We start from the raw sequence: 23,838 nt of genomic DNA, 5'->3' as shown, positions 1-23,838 counted from the left end.
AATGATCAATACCTTGAAATATTGCACCTCCACTGAGGGACCACAGGTGAGCAAGCTCAATACTAGGCTACATGCTTACAAGGTGTATCCCAGTGAAAAGGTGACTGCTGTCAAATAAAATGGAAGGCATCAATAATGTTTAATTTTTATTATGGGTCATTCAAAGTAGTCCCTCGCCGACTCAATGCGCCGCTGGAACTGCCCCGTGAAACTGCTTGAAGCAGTGCCTGAAGTCTTCCTTCGGTATGGCTCTGAGGAACTCGTCGCAACGTCTTGAATGTCCTCTATGGAGTCATGCCGTGTCCCCTTCATGGCCAACTTCAATTTTGGGAACAGTCAGAAGTCCGCTGGAGCCAGGTCTGGGGAGTAGGGCGGATGATCGAGGACAACAACGCCTTTCTTCGCCAAGAAATCGCGCACAGCCTTCGCATTGTGCGCAGGGGCATTGTCGTGCAACAACGACCATGATCCTTGTTAGCAATACTCCGGCCTTTTGCGAAGAATTTTGCCCCACAAGCGCGATAAAACACCGACGTAGTATTTCGCGTTTACTGTCTGACCCTGTATAATGTATCGAATATGAACTATTCCCTTTGAATCAAAGAAAACGGTCATGAGTGTTTTGACTCTACTCTTCTGCATTCTTGGCTTTCTGAGCTTCTTGTCATCTGCCGATCTCCACTCGGCGCTCTCCTGTCTTTTTGACGGTTCGTACTGGAAGCACCATGTTTAATCGCCCGTTACGATGCTTGGGAGGAATTCAGTATCCTCTGCTGTGGTTACTTGCATGTCTCTGCAGTGCTCCAGTCCGGCGCGCTTCTGGTCGCTTGTCAGGACATGAGGCACAAATCACGCGCAAAGCTTTCGTTTTTGCAGGTCTTCCGTCAGATTGTGATGCATGCTTGTTTTGGGAAGGCCGGTGAGCTCCTCTATGAGTTGTACAGAGATACATCAGTCTGAAGCAAGCACTTCCGCAACTCTTTGCACGTTTTCTTCATTTCGGGATGTCTTCGAGGCTGCCGGCCGTGGATCATCTTCCAGGGCATCCCTGCCGTCACGAAACCTCGAAATCCACCTGAAGACACTTTTACGACTCATTGCCTCAGTTCCATACGCAGTTTGGATCATCTCAAAGGTTTCTGTTGCAGACTTTCCCAAGTTCAAACAAAATTTCACATTGGCACGCTGCTCCATCGTTGACAAATATACAAAGCGATTGTCATGCCAACGCAAATTAAAATTCAAATCCGGCGGTTAAAAAGTGCCAACCATCTGAAATTCGCTTCAGTCAATAGCTGAGGGACTGTGCTACTTAATCCATGTGCTCGACAAAAAATAGCGCCACAAGCACGCTCACGAGCGCGCCAGTCACCTTTTCACTGGGACAGACCTTGTATGTTTTACAAAACTATACAAGTGCTGTTTGCATCAAGCTAGGTTTAAGTTTGTTTTTCTGTTACGCGCATTGCTTCATAATACTCTTTGTGCATGGCAGTGGGTACACGTAACCACGGAAATAACTGTTTAAAATAAAATAAAAATAATAACTGAGCAAACAGAGGTGATCGCTGTCATACTACACACCATTTTTCTTTTGCCCCACAGGGACAGAAAGAACAAGTATTTACACTCTTTGCACCCTCTCCTACATTTTTTTCTCAAGCATACTCATATAGACATATCAAGGCTGGCAGCACCTGGTGAACATGACGGAAAGTACAAGAATCTTCTGAAGAAGTCATGGTAGGGAACCCCGCAATCAGTGAGATTGTTGATTACCAGACAGGCCTCCACTAGGAGCAATTGCATTAGACCCAACCCATGCAGTATCAACACTGATTGTAATGTCTACACTCGTTCTGAAGTGAATGGCTGAATTCTAAAATGACAAAATACTAGAGTTTAGCTGTCTGTAGTGAAACAAGCAGTACAATATTAGGGAAAAAAAAAATCAAGGAACATATGGACACTATAAATTAGAAAAATCTGCTGTTGTATTACACGAAAATGAGAATACTATTGTCAAAAGACAATACATGCTCCATTTATCGTTAATGTCTTCTCATTTTTCTTTCCAATTTTCGCTGCTTCTTATCATCTACTTCAGGTGCAGCTGGCTGGAAAAACCATGGCCCAAGGATATTCACCCATAGGAGGTAAAACGCTCGACCTGGAGCCTAGAACATGAAATTAAGGTACGAAAATGAATAATGTAAGCTAGACTCGACCACTGACATGCCTTCTAAGCATTTGGAATTTAAACATTGTGGGAGAAAGAGAGCAAAATACCACTGGATTGAATTGAATACAGGAAGGTTGTTACACACACAGCATGTGATAGGTCCATCGGTTCCACAGATAGGTAGGGCATAATAACGATAAGGCCAGTAGTGAAAATACCAAAACCATTCCATCCAAAGCAAAAAGGAAATGACATAGATGAATGGATCTGCAGAGCCATATTTTGTATTGTGTCATATAGTTTGTATTGTAGGGTGAATTACTTTCCAATAACACACATTCATGTGCATTAGTTTCTTTCCTAGCGACTTAACAAGATTTTCAAGTTTCTTAACTTCTGTGATTTCATTTAGTAACTTATGACTTTGTTGTATTACTATCGGAAATAGTACCAAAGGAGGGTTGTACTAATGTTTGTACCCGTGTATGCCTAAATTACAACTAGGACAAGAACAATCTAATACTTCATCCATGCTGCAATACTTACAAGTAGCCATAACAACCAGAAGTAGTTGGAGAGAAGTGAAATAGCTTGCACAGCAGCTGTGAGTATAACTAAGTCTTTTAGGTGCCTGAAATACACATAGGGCTGATTTAATGCAAACACCCAAAACACCTGAAGGCATAAAATCTGCTGTAATTAGTGCTGTGTCTGCAAATTTATCCTACTACTATAACTCACTGTGTTCAAATGCTCTAACTTTAACTGCATTCAATGCAAACACCAAGGTCAAAGTGGTAAGCACCAATAGGACTAGCTCTGGACCTATAAATATGTTGCACAGGTAGAACTACTACAAAAGCTGCACTATGCTGGAAGCAGGAAGGAAAGCAAGATCTGATAGGCATAAACTAGGGATGTGCAAATATTAAAATTTTTCGAACACCATGGCGAATTGTATTAGATTCGTTTTCCTATTTGTTCAACTCCATATTCATATTTCAACCTGAATTGATGTTTCTTACAAAATGAATATATTTGAATAGTTCCGATGCTACTTATGTAATGCCGAAAACAGTAACTGCTACCACTTTATTTTGATGATTATGATTATGATGATGATGATGATGATTGAGGTGTTTCATCGCCAGAGGCGACATGGATGATTGCAAAATTTTGGTGAAAATGTAATGATGAGCCTCATAGTGAGCATCGAAGTCCTGAAAACGACACTGAGAGACTGAAAACGGCACAAGGGAGATCATAAAACAAAGTGAACTTCATATTCTGATGAAAGAAGAAAGTCACTGAAAAGGTTAGCCAGCTGTAGAACTCTAACCCACATCTTCTGGATTGCCGGTCCAGGGCTCTACCAATTGAGCTAAGCTAACACACCTCCTCAGCGACTTCCAAGGGTGCGTCATCTGAAGGGTCAAACCAGCCACTCTGTCTCACTCATCCTCCTTTCACTCTTACATTTTTGCTCACTCATACACACATTTCATACGACGGGATCGACGCAAGCGGCAACTGTTGAACAAGAGAGAACTGATGTTCTGAGGCTGGAACAACATAGAAAGGACAAATACATACAAAGCCTCAAAGTGCCTAAGAGACTATTCTCTAGAGAACTGGCCTAGGATTTTCCCTCTCCCTCTCGCGCCCCGCCCACCCGGAGCGCGCCAATGGGAGGACGCGTGGGCGGAGTCGACTTTCATTGCCATCAGGGGGCAGAGGTTCGAACGTAGACGGAGACGTGCTTTTCACAATGCTACGTCCACTGGGTCGTTCCATTCACCATGGCCCTGAGGTGTCCTCCCATTGGCGCGCTCCGGGTGGGCGGGGCGCGCGAGGGAGAGGGAAAATCCTAGGCCAGTTCTCTAGAGAATAGTCGCTTAATTTTGAACACCCTGTATATGGTGTATACATGCTGTTTGTATGTGTCTATGTACGTGATGTATATCCATCTGGTCCAGTTATGCAAATATTTGCTTTGGCTTTAAAATGACTAATTGCACATGCCTAGCATAGGCCTATCTGGAGGGCACATTGCGAAACCATACTACCCTCCCTTCTTTGAGTGCAGTGGGAAAGTTCCTATTTCTCTTAGCATAGCCAGCATTTCCAAGACACAATACTGACAAAATCCCAAATATCTGAGACATATGACACGTTTATACAGGGCGTTTTTTATCCTTTACAGAATTTTTATAATAAAGCTACGAGAGCTACCTAGATGCAGTTTTCATGGGTGGGTTATGCGACCAGGCAGACATCCTGTCAGGAAGAGCATGTAACTACTGGATGACTAGTTATCTAAAATTCATTAACTTTTTTTTCCGTGTTAGCGCCGCAAAGCAAATGTGGCTATAAGTTGCGTACAGACGTGTACAAATGGAGAGAGGACAGCAGGAAGGAGTGGGGGACGGGGGCTACTATGTGTCCTGGGCCGACTTCACGGGGTCTGCCGGAAAACTCAGGGAAAACACCGGACAGCACAGCCGGTGCAGGGATTCGAACAGAGTCTCGAAATGCGAGATAGCAGAATTGCAGCCAGCCATTATATAAATCCATCCTCATTTTTAAATATCCTGAAACAAGAACATACTCCGAGGTACAAATCTCCAAATTTTGCTATGCAAATGAGTTAAAACTGAAACCACGCACTTCTCTCTCAGCACAAAAAGAGGGAAAGGGCGTTCGCATCGGAGGGCCACATGTTTTGTAGCGATCGAGCTAATTGGAATAAACGCTGATAGACTGCTTTCCAGCCCAGATAAGCCGAAGCGATGTCATTTCCATGCTCGAGAAATGCGTAATCACTTTCTGGTTTCGCCTCATTTGCATACCAAAGTTTGGAGATGTATATCTCAAAGTATGTGCTCCTTTCAGGATTTTTAAGAAAGAGGGTGAATTCAAATAATGATTGCTTCAAATTCTGCTGTCTCGCATTTTTGAGAACACATCAAATTAAAAAGTTAATTAATGAATTTTAGGTAATTAGTCATCCAGTAGTTATATGCTCTTTCCCACAGGATGTCTGCCACTTATTTTAAAAATCTGTAAAGGATAAAAAAAAGAAGGAAAGAAAGAAAGAACACCCTGTAAAATCTTATGCACAGATCAGCAAAGTACTCACTCAGCAATCCCTGCCTCCATGTTCAGGTCTATACCTCCATCCAGTAACTGCCCACTTTCACTGTAACACGACCTGGCCATATATCGCATTGCCTGAATACATCCACCATAAACCAATACTGCAAAAACTGCCATAATCTGGAAAGATAAATTGTGCAGTGGCACGTCTCAAATCCCAAAATCAATCTCAAAATCCCAACTGATTAACATCATCGGTGAGTCATCTTATTTACTATTGTGTATGAGGATGCATTTGATCATGGTGCTAAAAGTATGTTGAACCAAATTACCACAAATATCAGTTTGGCAGACACAACCTCATTTGTATTGGCACTTGCTTTTTTTTTTTTTTTTTTTGTAGCTAAACCTTTATCTGCAGAGTCACAACAGCATTGATATACTCTTGAAGTGGTGAGTGGGGGAAAGGTAATCCATTAAAGCTCACAGAGCTATGCTGTCTGAAGGTGGTGACCAGGGACTCAAACTGAATAGGATACAGGATCAGGATCATTCTGACTCCCACTTGCTTTTCCCACTGTGCAAACAACCCTACATAATGAATACAGCTGCCTGAATAAATGTATTTCAGGTCGGTTCCAATGATTCAAAAGAAAAGTTATGGAAGGAACTGAGAAATGAAGCTTTGCGGTGCGAATGTAGAACGGCGAACTAGTGCAGATCACAGAACAGTAGCTGAATTGCATCTGAAGTGTATTGCAGAAATATAGTCTTTAAAGGTCCACACAGGGTGATATACCTCCCACTTCAATACACATACACACACCAGAGTACATGTTTATGATGTCAGTGATATCAAATTCTAATAAACACACAAAGCAACTAGAGAGAAAAATTCAGACAAGTTAGTGAAGGCAAGGCAGCTTTGACAGTAGCACAGACACACAAGGATGTACTGTATGTTTCACTGGAATGACCTTTCCAAAGCCCTAGTTCTCATCAATGATCCGAATGTGTTCCGTAGTCAAATATATATTCATTTTTATTTCACCGAAGTGTGTAACCCATTATGTACTTGCTTTCTGTTTTTCTATTGCCAACTATGTGCCCTAATGTAATGCCCATATGGGCCCTTGGGGTACCCTTGTAAATAAATAAATAAATAAATAGCATGATGTAATGTATGTGTAGTACAGGACCCAATGCAGTTGCAAGAGAAGGATAAAAAGATAAGAAATTCGAAGAAATAGCAATAATTTGGTGTTCTATTGCATGTTTCTATCTGCTCGATGTTTGCAAGCCAAACAGTCACTTTGAGAGCTTACCACAGATCATTCTGAATTGTCTCCCTAATCTGTTAAATTTTCTAATTGTTTATCCTATACTTTAGATATTTATAACTGCAGTATACTCCCATTAAGCGAAACTCACTTGAAGGGAAAATTCGCTCACTAACATAATTGAAATATGTATGTATGTCTGGCAGGAGCATTTGACTCCAACAACTCTCCTTCGAGCCCTTTCGCTGAAAACCGAAACATTTCCCGAGTTATTTGTGTTTTGTTATGACAGTCAGCAGTGGACCTGCAACTACAGGGACGAGCAACTGGAGAATCTGCTTATCAGCTCACGCAACATTTTCGTTCCTACACCCCCTCATGTATTCTCTGCAGTAGCACATGAAGAATTCTGCAGCAGGAGGGAAGGAAGTCACATGCCAAGGTCGTGACCATGTTTCCCCACCCTGACATCGCGCATACGTCTTTCTGTGCACGAATTTCAAACCGTGAGGATTCTGATACAGTCAAACTCCTTTATAGCGAACACCTTTTTAACGAAAATACCACTACAGCAAATTTTTTTTGCGGTCCTGCTGGAGCCCTATAGGTCCAATAATGGACATTCTTTTTAACGAAAACACCTTTACTGCGAATTTTTTTTTGCTGTCCCCTGAGTTTCGTTGTAAAGGAGTTTGACTGTACTTTATAATGCCGATAATGGATTATAGGGCTTAAGTCTGTGACAAGTGAAGCAGGTATTCGGTATCAGGGAATACACTACCTTTGGCAACAGATATTTACAAACTGATTCTTGGAAAGTCAACCATCCCTTTAAGTTCAATTCTTGGATATGCCAAACAAAGTGTGGATATTCGTTGGTTTCCCATAGACTAAATGCAAAAAAAATTTGCTTAACAGAAACCACTTCACTGAGCCATTTCGGTTAACTTGAAAATTTGTGACGTCCCTTCAACATGCGCTCGGCGATACGTGGGTGAAACTTGAGAATCGTGCATAAAGAGGAAGAAATGCCACTTCGCCATTGGTGGATGACTTGCGCAGTTCCGGAGACACTACTCAAATGGCTGTCCCAAAGTCTGACACATCTTGGTTGTATGGTGTTTGTGCTGGTTCACAATCAGTCCTTTCCTCTTGCAACAAAGGTAGAAATACTACTGTCAGAAGTAAATGTTGCTGTTGAAGATAGACATTGAACGGGAGTTTGGGATTGCTAGGAGTACGTTGTCGGGTATATCAAGAAAGGTAGCCGAAGAGTACTCGACACGTCCAACGATGGCAATTTTGGGCCAAAATGAAAAATGATGTCTGTAGTTCTGAAATGCCTGTGAACGAGGTTGTGTTACGTGCTAAAGCTGAGGATATACTGTTGCTTTTGAATATACAGTTTTCGTGTAGTGATGGCTGTCTTGACTGCTTCCGAAAGAGGCATGGACTGGTGATATGGGTCCGTAGTGATAGGCGTCTTTGCAAGTGAAATCGATATCAATATCTCTTAACTGTAAACAGGGATTTTCCCAGCCCCCCTCGCCCACACGCACACCTCAAGCCATCTTACAACGTCCCCCCAAAATACTTGCCAATTAAAGTTTTCAAATGTCTTATATCTTCCCAGTGCACAGCCCACTGATCAGGTTGCAAATTTCATGCAGTGAATGAAATGCCATATTAATGATAGCAAGGCTCCCTGGAATCACAAAGTAATACAAAGTACGTATTAGGAGAGCAGAATAGCAAAAGAGTGCTTTGTGCATCATGCCTGAGAGAAATATCTTCTCCACATCAACTTACAGTTTGGAAACTGAGTGCAGTATTTGATCCTTGCAAAAATGCCTGAAAACTAAGAAGCGGGTAATTATTGTGGGAGTACAAATAACTTTTTTTCCTTATCTGGAGGTAATAACATTTGTCGCAAATGAATTTAACCACACGTTTCACAACATATTTATCCAATCTTCTTCCATCAGATTAGATGCTAGCCTTGCGAGATCAGTTTTGATGATGGTCGATCCTTCTTTGAACTTTGCGGGTATATTCAACATAGTATTACATGTCGACCCAAAGAGATATCCGGAATATGATAACATCCCAAATGCATTTTTGTTGCACTACTCCAAAATACTCTTTCGCTATTGTTATATCACCTTCTCGGAATCTTTGCAGCAGTCCCACGTGCCTAAGGATTGGTTGGTTTCTAAAGTGGTACCGATACACAAGAATGGGGACAAGCTTTTAGCCTCAAATTACCGTCCCATGTCACTCCTTTGCACATGTTCTAAAGTCATGGGACACGTTATAGCCTTCCGAAATAATGAACTACTTGGAATACGAACAGATATTCAAGCTAAATTTCCAACATGCTTTTAGAAAAAACTTATCTACTGTTACTCAGCTGTCAACTGTCACACATGACTTCTCACTTGGAATTCATGCCGGGCTACAAATCGATGTTATCTTTCTCGACCTGTACAAGGTGTTTGATTGAGTATCGAATCATCTACTTCTGCTTAAGCTGAAACACATTAGCATTGCCCCTAGTCTTGTGTGTTGGATAGAGGCATATCTGACAAATAGGAAGCAGTATGTAGAAATCAATGGTTGCCGTTCAGAGTTTGTTGATGTTTTATCTGGTGTACCTCAGGGGCTCCGTACTGCGGCCATTGTTGTTTCTCATCCATATAAATGACATCACCTCTCAAATTAATAGCTCTATTTCAGTGAAACTCTTTGCAGATGACTATGTGATTTACAGATTTATTAACTCAAAGCCTGACTACCTTGCGTTAAATGAAGCACTTTGTAAAAAACAAAAACAAAAAAAAAACCAAAGACACTTCAGTACTCCGTCGGCAACAGATGTGTTCAAATCGCAACAAAAGTAAAATGCCTGGGTCTATCTCATAATCGCTTCTAACCTTAATTGGGACAGCCACATTGAATATATTTGTGCTAAGGCATTCAAGAAGCCATGCCTTCTGTGACATAAACTTTCTAAAGCTTCATGAACTGTAAAATAAAACGCCTACAGGACACTAGTGAGACCCATTCTCGAGTACGCTTCAATTGTGTCGGACCCTCACAAAACGAAGAACATAACCAAAATTGAAAGAATCCAGCATTTATCAGCCCACTTCATAACAAGTGATTATCGTCGCACATCATCCGTCACACAAATCAACTAGGTTTAGAACCACTACACATTTGGCATAAAATAGCTCAACTGAAATTCCTGTTCTCTTTATACAATGGGCATTTACAAGTAGATAGAGACCAGTATCTTTTACCTCCTTCACACCACTTGCCAAATGTACAAAACAATTAAAGGGACGGTCTCGTACCCCCTCCCACTTTCATAAAGTGTACCATTCGATTGCCCTTTGTTGGAAATGGCATACTGCAAATTTACCCGACAAAGCACGTCACGGTTATTAAATAGTCAAATTAAATTGATAACGATTACAGAGCACGCCGCGACCTGTGTTGGCAACAATAAGAACGGCTACGTTGCCCTGCGGGAAAGTCCGTGGTAGGATACAGAAATTGTCTGCTTTTGCGCGCGCTAGTGCACCAGCGTGAGCAGACGACTTTCAGAAGTGACTGGGCACTGCGGCAACTCTCGTACATTTTCTTTCAGTTCACAGGCGAAAAATGCGCATTCTAAGAAGTGACCCACATGGTGGTTCAGAACAACTATGGTATGTTAATCCTCAGAGACAAGTTAAAAGTCGCAGGACAACCCCACCCACAATCACAAATCTGAAGTCGCCAGCCATCGGCGCACGCGGTCGCATTACAGCTCCGACCAAAAATATATTACGCGTGCTTCCATTACACTCCCCGTTGCACACTGATCATGTTTCGAAATGAAGTGTCGCTGATGACGTACATGGAGAAAAAGTGCGCGTTTATTTAAAAACAGCATTAAATACTTGCGGAAAGAAAACACGTGACTTATCTTCCACGTATCAGATTATGCGCCACATTATCAGAGACCCCACAGTCAATACACGAACTACATTCTCCGCTCGCGGAGATATATGTCTGAGTGTCCCCATTTCTAGAGCAAAGGGGATGACTCAACCCAAGGTCGTTGTGCAGGTTCCAATTACCATGACAACGGCAACGTACCCGCAGGCCGACATCATGCATGACGTTGCATGAGAGTGGCGCACAGGTTTCGCCATCTGCTATTACAGCACGTTTCGACAAATTCCTCGAAAACGACTTGGTTATTCTCAATGAAACTTTGATGGTTGTATGTGTACAGTACTCATGAAGATAGTCTGGCTAAGTTTCGGAATCGCCCCGGCTGTACGAGACCGTCCCTTTAATCCCACGTGTTGACGTGTTTAAATATTCGTTCTTTGTACGTACCATCGTGGAGTGGAATTAATTACCCTCCGATTGTGTGTTATCTCCCAACATAAGTGCATTTGAGTGGAGCCTCAAGCAACATTTTAATTAGTAAACCCTCTCCTGCTTGGATGGCAGCTGCAGTCTGCAGTCCAATAGTGGGGGGGGGGGGGGGGGGGGGGGGGGGGGGGGGGGGGGGGGGGGTTGGCTGTCAATTAGTCAATGAAATACATTTCCAGTGATGGAAGTGCCTCGAAGCGTTCTGGCGCAGCCATTGTCGCAAGAAAAATAGAGTTTTGGCGCAGCTTCGCAATCCACCATTGAAGGGCCTCTGGCATGTATGATTACTCATTTATGATGTGGAATGAGCACTTTCCACCCCCATATATTCTGGGTTTCCACGTTTAGTTTTAGTTTCATCGTGTCTGGGGCAATTTTCCACTCAATTGACGCAAGATCGGGGAGCCGCCAGGTTAACCTAGCGTAGCCACTTCCGAGGAGTCAGTGCAGAGCGGGCGTGAACTGCGTATTTCGTTGTCGAAGAGCCTTTCGCTCTTCAAAAGTAGCAAGTTACAGTGACCGTCAACAACACGCCTAGACCATATCTTTAAAAACACGCCCTGCTACCTTTAGGAAACGAAAAGCGGTCTTAAAGTGTGGAGATCACCTTATGCCTCTCAGCTTGGATAGCGATGAACATACGATGCGAGTAAAAACATATGATGAAAGTAAAATGCGAGTGAGTGCGTGCAACATGTCCCTGAGCTTGGGGAAAACACGAAAGATAACACAAAACGAACCGCACAATCATTGAAACGTCAAAGACACATGTGTGTCCCGAGGGTTCTGAGACTCTTGTACGTATAATGGACTAGAACATCTTCTAGCTCACCGTACTGCTTTGCTCGGGCTATGGTAGGCATAACTGGTATCGGCTTCGACCGATTAGCCGGCTAGTAGGTTGCTGTGACAGCTCCCTCTCACATTTAAATTTTGTGAAATGCAGGTGTGTCTCATTCACTTCGGGTTTCTTTTATGCGCGATCTTCGTAGACTGTGATGTACTCCCCTACTCCGCGATTTGGTGCAACTTTGGTGCAACTTGGGCGCAAATTCAGCAAATCACCCTCACGGCACAGTTTGGCGCAGCACTTCCATCACTGCATTTCACTGTGCCCAATGCTGTTATGTTTCCTTTATTTTCGATTTGTATTCTTTTTTGGTTTATCTATTGTTTGCATTTTACATACTGCCGAGCATACACAACAAAATACTTTGGACAGAAAGTATTCTCTTTACTGGTGTCTTCATACTTGTAGATATGAATGGAAACTCTCACCACAAACTCACTGAACTTGTGCTTCCATTTCGTTATTACTGTCACCGTCATGATTATGGATCGTTATGTCGAGACCATGCTCCCACTGAGACAGCTTCATGAACAAAGCATGCGCAGGCAATCTTTGCTTTCCATGAACATTGTAAAAGGAATTGCTTGTTGGCCAACACATCATAATGTTCCATTGGCAAGATCGTGTGAGGCGGAAGAAGGCCATGTGGGAGTAGAAAACCATTGTTTAGCCACATAATTTTCCATTCGAGGATCATTCCAAAAGCGGGACAAAACACGGTCCCGAGGCAGGCTAGTGGGACGTCTGGTCACGTTACTTTAAGCAATGTCATTTCCATGCTCCTTTAAGCAGATTAGTGGCTACAATTGCACTACAAGGCTGTAAGTATGCATAGAGCAGTCTTGCACCATACTTTGACAAAACTCACTGGTAAGCATGCTCACTGTGGCCTGAGCTGAGCATGAGTGAGCTGAAATGATGCTCAAGCTGTGTGAGATTGTGTGAACTTCAGTGACACTCACGTGCTACGAGCGTAGCATGAGCAACTTGTATTCATCGATAAGCAAAAAGTGAGTGACCACATAGGAGCATTTTTTAGCATATCATCATGAGTGATGAGAGTGACTGAGGACTGGACTTCATTCATGAGGATGCACTGTTTAGCAGCTCAAAGAGACAATAAAGAGCAGAGGAAGCTTGCTGTCAACAGTGAGCACTGGGCATGTGTGGTCTCACTTCACCATCACCTTCACCTAATCCACACCACATCAGCTCAACTCTCCTTCCATCAACTTTGGCAACCTTGAGATCAGTGAGACAAGATGGTAAATGCGGGCCTTAGCGGGAGGCAAGAGTGTACGTGTGAGCATCAGCACCCTAGTAGCTGAGCCACAGGTGGGTGAGCAAACAGGAAGCTGAGCTGAGGATGAGTGATCATGAGCAAGCAAATGGGAGTGGAGCTGGAAATGAGCAAGCGATATTCACAAGTGGCGACCTCTGGTCTACACCTTCCAGCAAGCAGAGCGAGGAATGTTCTTTGGTGAACAATCTTCTGTCAGATATTAGGCATAAGAATTGCATAGGGTAAAAAATTTTGTTTATTTGAAAATTGGGGAATTTTATTGGAGTAGTTGGGTGCCTGTAGGATCAATAAAATGCAAAGCCTTGCACACATAATGCTGCATACAAGAAAATGTACAATATCATGTATTAGTCCTAAATTAAGCATAATAAGAAACATGCAGAGCCAGCTGACAAATAGGCAGATTCATTAATTTTCCTTCTGACAGATAATAACGCAGGAATTAAAGCTTACCCAGTAGAATATCGTAAAGGAATTGCTGAAGACTGTAGCCATCATTGTAACATAAAATCCCTGCAATGGAAAAGAAAACAGGTGACATCACACCATCGCAGTCGGTGATCACAGCTCAAGTCAATGAAAATTCATTTGCTTTCTCGAATCTGCTATCATAAGAAGCCTCTTACTGTAAATCAAGACCTTATACCATACTAAATGTTATCCTTGATCAATGCAATCCCGACAAGAGCAGTGAAAGACCATAATCAACAATGTACAAGTGATGCCTGCTACTTACCTCCTTTCCCGAAATTTCACGTATGAGCACTACAGTAACGTGCTTACTGATGTGACGAGATCACCTTGTCAATTTCAAAACATTTACACATGTTCTGACATGACTTTTGCTAACTTGCTAAATTCATCTGCCAAAAACCTATTGATTTTTCAGAGAGACCTGAGGTCCTTTCCAGAACCGTTCATACCACATGATGATTTCACACATGAAGGTGTCAAATAAAAATGAAGACAATCTTTCTCAGTACTAATATAGATTGTAAATGAAGTACCCCTTAAACGGGTTAAAACACACATAGGTACCTGGGTTTGACATGTTAAAACTAGGATTTGACATTTTGGTTAGGATTTGGATAATAGAAACAATTACCACATGCATGACCTTAAGAATAATGGTGTCAATTACTATGTATTCCCCACAATGTTTGCAAACTACTAAGTAACTGCTGTTCCTGTGCTCTGTTTGCTGAGATCTTTTGAATCTGTGGCGGTCTTATACAGCATACTGTACGTACACCACAAAGTTTTAGCCCTATGCATCTAGCGAACAACAAATGAGAATGTCTGGAATACTCATACGTACAACAATTCAGTGCACAGGCATCCAGAGAAACTTGCGAGCACATTATGCTGAAGGCAGGATTACTGTAAAATGTGTTATAATATCCAGTAAAATATAAATTTTATTCTTCCACATACCAGACATCCAGTGAAAATTAACAGTGGAGAAAAAATCACACTTTTTTTGCTACAAGTTTTGCTACAAAAGTTCTGCTACAAGGTACTGTTTGTGGGTAGTTAAAGTATGGTAGCTTTCCGGCAACTCTGTGGTGGACATATGCAGAGACATTCTTGGTAAAGTGATGTTTTCACATGTGAAATCTTTGTATTAGAGCACTGCATGGGCTTGAATTTAGCAGCCGGACCCCGTTGCCGAAAACTCAGCCCGGCCCGTACCCAACGCCACGCAGGCTTACCCGACCCTAGCCTGACCCGGCTGCTGAAAGACAGACGGTCTTGGCCAACCTCTCCTCAATCCCCTAAACAAATAAACAAACAAACTCAGCCCGGCCCGTAGCTGCATAGGCAGCTTTGTGACGCGATCTGTCGAAAAGGTTCAGTCCATATGGTAGAGGCTACTAATACAGCGTAAAACACACACACACATATACCTGGAACGCACAGCCTTTGATGCGGTTTGTGCGTGTAGCACGTGGTCTTGCACGTCTACCTGAGGTGCACACCACAGCGAGGGCGTGGTCCTCAACATGGCAAAGTCGAGAATAATGCGATGCCTATGTTATAGCGTTTTAGCAGAAAGACAGAGGGGCCCAGGCACTTTGTTGCTTTGTTTTCAAAACAAATGTTGAGGATTAAATAATGTGAAAGAATGGCTCAGAAAAGCTCAGCCCGACTCAGGCTCAAGAACTCTCGGAATCAACCCGAGCCCGCAGTCAAGACGACTTTGAGGCTAGATTTCCACCCGCGGGGCAGGCGGGGCAGGTCCGGCCCTTTCCAGTGCTCTACTTTGTATGATTAGCAGTCCTGAGCATGTTCATTAACTAAACATACATGAACTGCTTTGACAAAAATACTATTTTCACTTTCTGCAGATGAATCAGCACAGAGCTATAGCATTTTAAAACAAACAAAAATTGCAAACATTTCAATTTGACACTCTTAACATAAGTGCACCTGCTACTAAGGTTCTGCTGATTATGAAGTTTTTGCAGTCTTTAGGTGCACTGAAGTTTTCAAGTAGGAAGGTAATTTGAAGAAAAGTCAGTCTTAAAGGGAAAACTCGGTCCCTGACATTGTTGAAATACACATGTCTGGCAGAATAATTGGACTCCAAGCAACTCCTCCTGTGAGGCCTTTTGCTTGAAATCGTACTGTATCCAGGGATTAGGGACAGTTATTTTTCCCGGTTTGGTTGGGGGTTCCGGTTTGGCATATTGGTTCGGTTCGGGTTCAGCTCTGCAGCAGCGCAAAATATCGGTTTGAAAAAGTTCAGGAAAGTTAGTTTTGAGCAGATTGCCATGGCTTAAAAGCAAGCGCATCCTTACGATTCTCACATAACACAAATGTACTTTTGTTGTTGTTGTTGCTGCCTACACAGCAGGGATTCACAGCAAAACGGCATGCTAGATCTGCATTTCAGGTGCAACGTTACGGTAGCGTGCTGTACTTTCTACGTCAACTCATCGTTAGGGCCTGACTTTTTCGGGTTTTATTTTTGGCCAAATTCGGGGGGTAATTATCGGGTGATATTTTTTATTTGAAAATTCGGGTGTATTCGGGTTAAATCCCGTTACGGCATATTCTGTCGTCAGGAATTCGGGTGTATTCGGGTGATCTTTTTTTTTTAAATAAAAATTTGTCTTAACATGGAACTAATGTTTAGCAATGTTATCAAACTTTATTTTAATGCACGCTTATGAGTGTGCCACGTGACCTGGATGTTTTCGGGTAGGTTCGGGTTAAACCCGAATTTTACAGATTTTGTTCGGGGGGTAAATATCGGGCGGATATGGGTTTAATCCTAAAAAGTCAGGCCCTACTCATCGTATACGCTGTGTTACATCCTGCTCATTGACTGGCCGTTATTTTCACAGCCTAAAATGAAAATTTGGGGCTGCTGGACGACAAAAATATTCAGGCCATTTTGCAGCCCACGTGCGAAGAAGTAACAGCGATAGCTGTATCGTGCACGCACAATAAGGGCGAGGTGAGGCTTGCGGTTGTATTACGCATGCACATGTAGACAAGTTTTTCCACACATTCTGCCGTGAACCTCTGGCCAACAGTTGGCAGTGTTGCGCCGCGTCTGTGCAAAATCGCAGCCTATCGCAAACGTCACAAATATGTCCAAACTTGTTCTTCGAAAACTCCTCTGCAAAATCCGAGTTGGCCAGTGCAAACTCCGACGGACGCCCACTCATTTCAGGTGCATACGTCCGGGACAGTTTACGTCTCTTGCCCTCGGCCTCGCATTCCCTAACTGTAGGGTCTTGTCTCATCGCAGCCGCTTTGTGTTCCCTCACTGCTGGGTCATGTTGTCGTCGTGCAGCCAATGTTCATCTGGCTGCTTGTCCCCCTGGTGTGCTGTACCGTTTGCGTTCTACAGCGACATGCCAAGCCCCCCCCCCCCCCCCCCCCCCCTCCATATCTGCAGACGCCGTACGCACTCTTCGTGACCGCCACATAGTGTGTGATACACTGACGGCGCTTGTACTTGTACCACGCACTGCTGCCTTTTTTTTTGGCAAGGACACAACTTTTGTAAATGACGCAGCATGGCTCCTGACGTCTTTTCATGTGCTCTCTGATTTGCTGCTGCACCAACCGATGGCGCGCAGAGTCGGAAGTCAGGACCTATGCCGTCCTTGACAAACAAGTTCCCTCATACAGTAAAATTGCGTACAAGGAAGCCTACAATTACCAAAAGGATGACCTCAAAACACAATTGGATGAATGCAATAGCTGTGAGGAGGAAATACCTTGCACACTTCGGTTGCAGTTTTGTTTTGTACAGTTTCTGTTACGAATTTGTTTGGCAACGTGGTTCAATCCGCCGTGTGAATCGTAGTTCTGATCTCTCACAACGCACATTACGCCTGAACTGTTTCGCAAACCGGTAACCGCCTAAATTTATTTTGGTTCAGTTCTGGTTCAGTTCAACGCGAGAAAAACAATATTGTGGTTTGGTTCAGTTCAGCAAAAAATACAGGTTTCTAGTGGTTTTCGGTTTGGGTTCATAATTGATAAGTGATAATTGGGGGTTTACTTCGCGAGACAACTGAGATCAGATTTGGGTTCAGTTTTAGTTCCGATCCCTGACACTATCACTGCACGTTTCCCGGCACACCAGATTTTGCGAGGTGGACCAGATTTTCGAAATCGTATATCTCAGCATGCCGAAAAATAGTTTTTTTTGGCGTGCTGATGATACTCATTTGACTCTGGCATGCCGAGGAACGCGTGGCAATACAGTATTTGTATTATTCGAAAAATTTATATTCTTCTCATTTTGTCGTGACAGCCAGCAGTGAACCCGTACCTAGGAGGGGAGGAACAAGCAGAGGATCTTCTCATCGGCGCATGTGATGTTTTTGTGATGTGTTACCGTCCCCTCCCACATGTCCCTCTGATGTATTTCCTCATGTATATAAGTGATGTCAAAATTTTGAAATATGCATGCTGTATTGAAACATGCGAGGAGTGATAGTAGTTACTTACAGTAGCACCTGCTGCCATAAGAGCATAGAACTTGATGGTCTGCTTGTTTTCTTCCACAATTTGCTTTTGACCCTTTGTGCCCTGTTTTCCCTTTTGCACCTAAAGTTCAGCGAAAACACATGAATCACGAAACAGTTCAACAGCACAAAGTGGAATGTATCACAAATGGCAATGACCGTACTGGCTATCAAAATCAAGACACTTGTCCAGCATGAGGCAAAATGCAATGGTCTCTTGTCATAACTATGTATTGCTTTTGAATACACGTCTCAGCATTCATAAAACTATTTCGTAACTTCGCCACCAACATTTTCGCTTCTCTCAAGAACAGACCATCAGACCAAAATACATATGCACATTCTGTTATTAGAGCTTATATTTACGCGTTAACTAGGTAACGTAAACTATAACAGCAGCAGTCGTGCAATCAAGTGCATTTTCGCTTCTTTCAAGGACAGACCATCAGACCAAAATACATATGCACATTCTGTTATTAGAGCTTATATTTACGCGTTAACAACTAGGCAACGTAAACTATAACAGCAGCAGTCGTGCAACAAAGTGTGCAATGAATGCCATATGATACTTCGAACATAGTCGTATGTCACTGAAAATTCCCTACCGCCATTGTATTTAGCTAGATCTTGCTCTGCCACAACCGGCAAACAAAAAGGGTGTTTCTGGTGGTTACTTATTTGAAGGTAATACGGCCAAGAACCTGGGTTTCAGAATTACTGGCACGTTGCAAACCGCAACTCGGCAACCAAAGGGAGAGCTGAGCGGCTGCTGGTGGCCTGTACAGTGTTGCCGAAGCGTTCAGCGGAGAACAGGCTGTCACCAAATTGTTTTAAAATTTTGAAGTTCTTTTGTGTGCAAAAGTGAAACCAATATATGCATATGTAATACAAATTAATATGTTAATATTAAAGCAAACAATGTGAATGGTATAATCTGTCTTTCTGTAATGGTATTGCGCTATTTTGTAGCGTTTACCGCGTTACTGTACTTCCGCTTCCTGCCTGACTGTGAAAAGAAAATGGCGCTGGCTGAGCGTTGATGCGGCTTGTTTTCAACTTTACAAGTCTCTTATTCGTTACAGTCCACGTCTTCTGCATCTTGCACAAGTATTTATACTTTGGAAGTGCAAACACACCGCAAGAATAATGGAAGAAATTGTTGCGAAAGTAGGAAATGTAGTGTTTGAACTGGAAATTGCATTGGAACAGCAGCTGGGTGCATTGCCGCTTCCGTTCCCTGGTATGGACAAATCTGGAGCTGCGGTCTGCTGCTTTTACGTGCAAGGAAACTGCAGCAAAGCGTCTGCATGCCCTTTTCGTCATGTCAAAGGGGATCGAACAGTTGTATGTAAACATTGGCTCCGTGGTCTCTGTAAGAAGGGGGACCAGTGTGAGTTTCTACACGAATACGATATGACAAAGATGCCCGAATGCTACTTCTATTCACGCTTTAATGCTTGCAGTAACAAGGAATGTCCATTTCTTCACATCGACCCAGAAGCCAAAATCAAGGATTGCCCTTGGTACGACAGAGGTTTCTGCCGACATGGGCCGAACTGCCGTCATCGTCATACAAGACGCGTCATGTGCATTAACTATCTGTGTGGTTTCTGTCCCGAAGGTCCAGAGTGTAAATTTATGCACCCCAAGTTTGATCTTCCAGTTCAAGATCCTGCTCAGCAAGCTAAAAAGGCTAACATCGTCTGCCACTACTGTGGTGAAGCAGGACACAAGGCCATCTCTTGCCACAAGATGCCACCTGAACTGAAGGAAGAACAACAGCACACACGTATGCAGTTCCAAAATCACTTTGGAGGGCTCCACAGACGGGACCAGCATGATGATGGGGGAAACACAGGCAGCACTGGTGGCCAAAGAGGCTTCAGGCCCCTGGATCAAGTGACATGCTACAAATGTGGTGAAAAGGGCCATTATGCCAATAAATGTCCCAAAGGGCATTTGGCATTTCTCAGCAGTGCACTACAGAATACAGGCGCATTATAAGTGTGTCATGTCTGCTTTGTTAAGCCTGCACAACTGTTTCTATTCGTGCATCATGTCATTGTTTTGCAATTAGAGAAGTGCATGTTAAACCATATTTTGCTAATGATTGACTAATTATAAACTGTAAAGAAATCATGATCATTACCATATCATTTAATGCTACAGATTGTATTGTGTCGGCATCAGTTCCATCAGGAGATCAACAGATGTGAAAAAAACTTATTCAAAAATGCAAATAAAATCATTGTTCAAATGTAGAGTGGTGACTGCATACATAAGTTCTTTAAATAGGGTGACTTGCAAACATGTTGTAGGTGTTATCACACTTCACCTAGGAGGAAAGCTGGTGGGTGACTCGGCTATGTTCATGGCTTGATGGGCTCTGTTATACCAAAGCATTCTGCTCTCCTTCATTGCCATCTGGCCGTGCATGTCTGGTCTGTTGGTTAATTTTGTTGTTTGTTATTTCTGATTAGCAGTATCTGTGAAACATTGATGTTGATGTGTGTTTTATTGATATTGTCGACTAGGAGTGTCATCTGTAAAAGTTTATCTTATTGTTGGTGCACATTGTTAAGGACCCTTAGGTGGGCAAAATTAATCCACAGACTGACCACTGTGGCGTCGCTCACGATCACAGTTGTCTCACGACATAAAGCCACAAATTAATATAATTGTTGGTGCGGTGTGTAGTAACATTTTACTAATAGACCACCTGTAGAGCGCCATATTATTTACTTTTGTATTTATCTTATACTTATCATTTACCTATACATCCGTGTCGCAACAACATTGCTTTATAGTGTGGTAGTCTTTTGTTCGAACAAATCGTGTGGTACCACACGTTTACCTCTAAAAGACATGTACAGTAACAAACTGAACGTGGCCACCATTATGGTGACACGTTTTCTCAGATTGGCTGCTAGGAGGTTATGTTTTTAGCAGCACTTGTGGTAACGCACATTTCTAATCACACATGAATGATATAACCCATTACATAATGGAGCCATCACTCTTTAGTATGGTTGCAAATACACCATACTGTGAGATATAGTAAAATCCAGTGTCATTTCAAGTGTTCAGCAAAAGAACCCTTCTTACCTTGTGGAAACTAACTTCCTGAGGCGGGAACACACAAAATTACAAGCACAACACAAGCCTGAAGGTGCCTAGGATCATGAAAGATTGAGATACGACAATCATTGAGAAAGCAAGACAGTGGTGACACCATCCCAGAGAATGCTAGTTCACACACATAGATTGTTCAAAAGGGCAAGAGGACACTGGCTGCTTGTTTGTGCAGGTGTGGAAATTTGTCTTCCACGGACAACCAAAAGCTTACAAATACCCTAGCTTCACCTTACAAGTTCCGTTTCTTGACAACAGCTGCAGTAATACTGGTACAGGTCCCGACAAAAGTTTACGGAACACCGGAATGGTGTACCTATATAGTCATTGGAGCGATACCGTTGCTGCAAACAGAAGCAGATAGACTTACAAACAGGTGACAGGGTACTCCATGCCGCTCTCAATAAGTGTGTCCACTCCCGTTCACTGCTAGGGTGTCGCTCCGATCAAGAAATACGTCGCTCTGGTGTTCTGTAAACTTTTGTTGGGATCTGTACATCGTTTTTGCACCATCAGTGACCTGAGCTGGGTATTTCTTTATTCTGGGAAGCTGTCTGGTGATGATTCAGCAGACCGAGTCTTGGATCCAGTATGCTGAGTTTGCGCAGGATTTTAATCTGGGGGAGATATTTGGGTGGGTGGGGTGTTGTTAACCCATAGTGGCTGTGTGACACCCATATATGTTGGCTATTTTGGTAGGCATTTTGGGGTTGCTTGGAAAATCCCCAGTGGTCACTTTAAAGGAGCAATGTGACAGTTTAGCAGTGCTCAAAACCCTGCTTCCTTCATCAGTCTATCGGGAGCCACCATGCGCAATATTTTCGTTGTACGTCGTGCTGTTGGTGCGTTATTAAATTTACCAAAAAATGCCCTGAATACACAGCCATGAGCCGTGCGGCCTTGCGACCTTGGTGGCTTGGCCCGATATCCTGGCGTGACGTAATTAGGTCGGTGTGAAGTAGCGTCAACGTGGGGAGCATTTGCGAGATCTCGTTTCTCACTGAAAAAAAAAAAAAAGTCTGCTAAGGACAATGCGCGGCGCTACTTGAGGGGGACTTTCAACGTCACGAAGTGACGTCGGTACCTCTCGGGCCTTCTACAGGAGTTGAAGGCTTCTAGAGGGTGTGCCCATCAAAGGGCAAAGACCTCGCACGCGAAACCGGCCGGCTAGGATCATTGTTCTTGCACGAGGTATCGTTGCGGTGTACGCCGCAGCCAAACGAATAAAAATTAATGGAAGAGACAAAATTATGGCAATAAAAATTATGGAGGAGGCCTTCACCGCTCCTTTAATGTCTAAACTATCTAATAACTAGTAAGGTCTCCACTCCATGCCAAACTCGCCTGAGTACATCGTGGAGAAACCAAGAAGTGTGACCATCCCTCTAAGGCGCTGAATTCCACTGACATTTGTTTATGCAGGAAAGTCTCTAGCTGTTTTTTTTTTTATTCATTCATTGTCAGTCTTTATATCCTATCGTAGCTGATAGCGAGGCCGAAGAGTACAACCCAGGTGGTCGAAAACTCGCACCTGTTATTTAGTGTTGTTCAAAGAGTGCATGAAAGCTTTGAAATACGCTTTCAAATATCCAAAATCCCAGTGTCTTTTTGTGTTCAGCTGTACAGGATGTCCGCGCTACCTGTGGTAAGAATTCTTTTAACATAAGAAAATGCCCTTTTCAATCTCAATAAATGGCGATATATTTTCGTTCAGTTTGCCGGCTTCTGGCCGCACTAACGACCTCCTGGAACGTTGCCCTCATTAATTTTCACTAATAAATTCTTTAATTACCAAAGATAGACGTTCAGCCCAATGACAACATGTGTTCAATATAGCGCGAGGAAATGGCCCCGGAAAAATCGCGGATGTAGAGGTCATTTTTGTCGCTCCTCCAAGCGTTGCTTCTATTATCTCACAAGCGTTTCTGCGGAAGTGTCAAAAAAGGCCTCCAAATCTACCGTTTTTCTGGATCCATTTCCTCGTGCTATATTGACTCGACCCTTTTTCTGAAAACGGCAATGGCATCAGCGCCTGAAAGGGAGCAGATCTTGTCAATGGGCCGAACTTCTATCTTTCGTAATTCAAAAATTCATCAGTGAAAATTAATGAGGGCAACGCTCTAGGACAAGGGTCGGGAACCCGCGGCCCAGTTGCGCTGCTGTTGCGGCTTAGCGCACGACAAAAATTCCGGTGCTTAGGAGTTGCTGGTTATGGGTAGTGTTCCGGGTTTTCAGAGTTCATTTCTGGGCGTTACCGGAGGATGTTTTTCGGAGATTATTGTTTTTCTTTTAAACGGAGTTTTTCGGAGTGTATGATTTACAGCTCAGTTAATATCCGAAATTCGGAGAAAACTTGACGACGCACGCACAGTTGTGCAGCGCAAAAACAGTTCTCGCATTTATTGCTTCAACACACAAGCTTACAACGATTTCACAACGATTACAACACAAGCTTAACAATAGATTTCGTGCGGCACACACTGAGGTGTTCCGCAATTCTAAATGACCCTTTCCCTGTGCAGTGCTCATTGTTATGCAGCAGTACTTACATACGACAACCTCTGCATCGCGAA

At 43.1% G+C, this 23,838-nt stretch overlaps 3 protein-coding genes across 3 annotated transcripts in view; 2 read left to right on the top strand and 1 right to left on the bottom strand.

The window, feature by feature from the left end:
- LOC135378076 (hepatocyte nuclear factor 4-gamma-like) overlaps window positions 1–23,838 on the top strand; it is a 161,718-nt gene that overhangs the window by 48,810 nt on the left and 89,070 nt on the right. The gene's annotated exons all lie outside the window — the stretch shown is intronic.
- LOC135378077 (transmembrane protein 208-like) lies at window positions 1,973–18,935 on the bottom strand. The gene is made up of 6 exons (XM_064610930.1): window positions 18,739–18,935; window positions 18,117–18,215; window positions 13,596–13,655; window positions 5,322–5,458; window positions 2,729–2,813; window positions 1,973–2,177 (listed from the first exon to the last, which is right to left on the bottom strand). The coding sequence occupies exons 1-6, from the start codon at window positions 18,742–18,744 to the stop codon at window positions 2,052–2,054; spliced, it is 513 nt and encodes a 170-aa protein (XP_064467000.1). The 5' UTR covers window positions 18,745–18,935; the 3' UTR covers window positions 1,973–2,051.
- Window positions 19,129–20,394, top strand: LOC135398484 (cleavage and polyadenylation specificity factor subunit 4-like). The gene has a single exon (XM_064629887.1). It carries the CDS (start codon window positions 19,280–19,282, stop codon window positions 20,135–20,137), a length of 858 nt encoding a protein of 285 aa, XP_064485957.1. The 5' UTR covers window positions 19,129–19,279; the 3' UTR covers window positions 20,138–20,394.

The sequence above is a fragment of the Ornithodoros turicata genome, chromosome 1 (genome assembly GCF_037126465.1).
Source record: "Ornithodoros turicata isolate Travis chromosome 1, ASM3712646v1, whole genome shotgun sequence".
NCBI classification, from domain to species: Eukaryota; Metazoa; Arthropoda; class Arachnida; order Ixodida; family Argasidae; genus Ornithodoros; species Ornithodoros turicata.
This window is presented reverse-complemented; position numbering and strand designations above follow the sequence as displayed.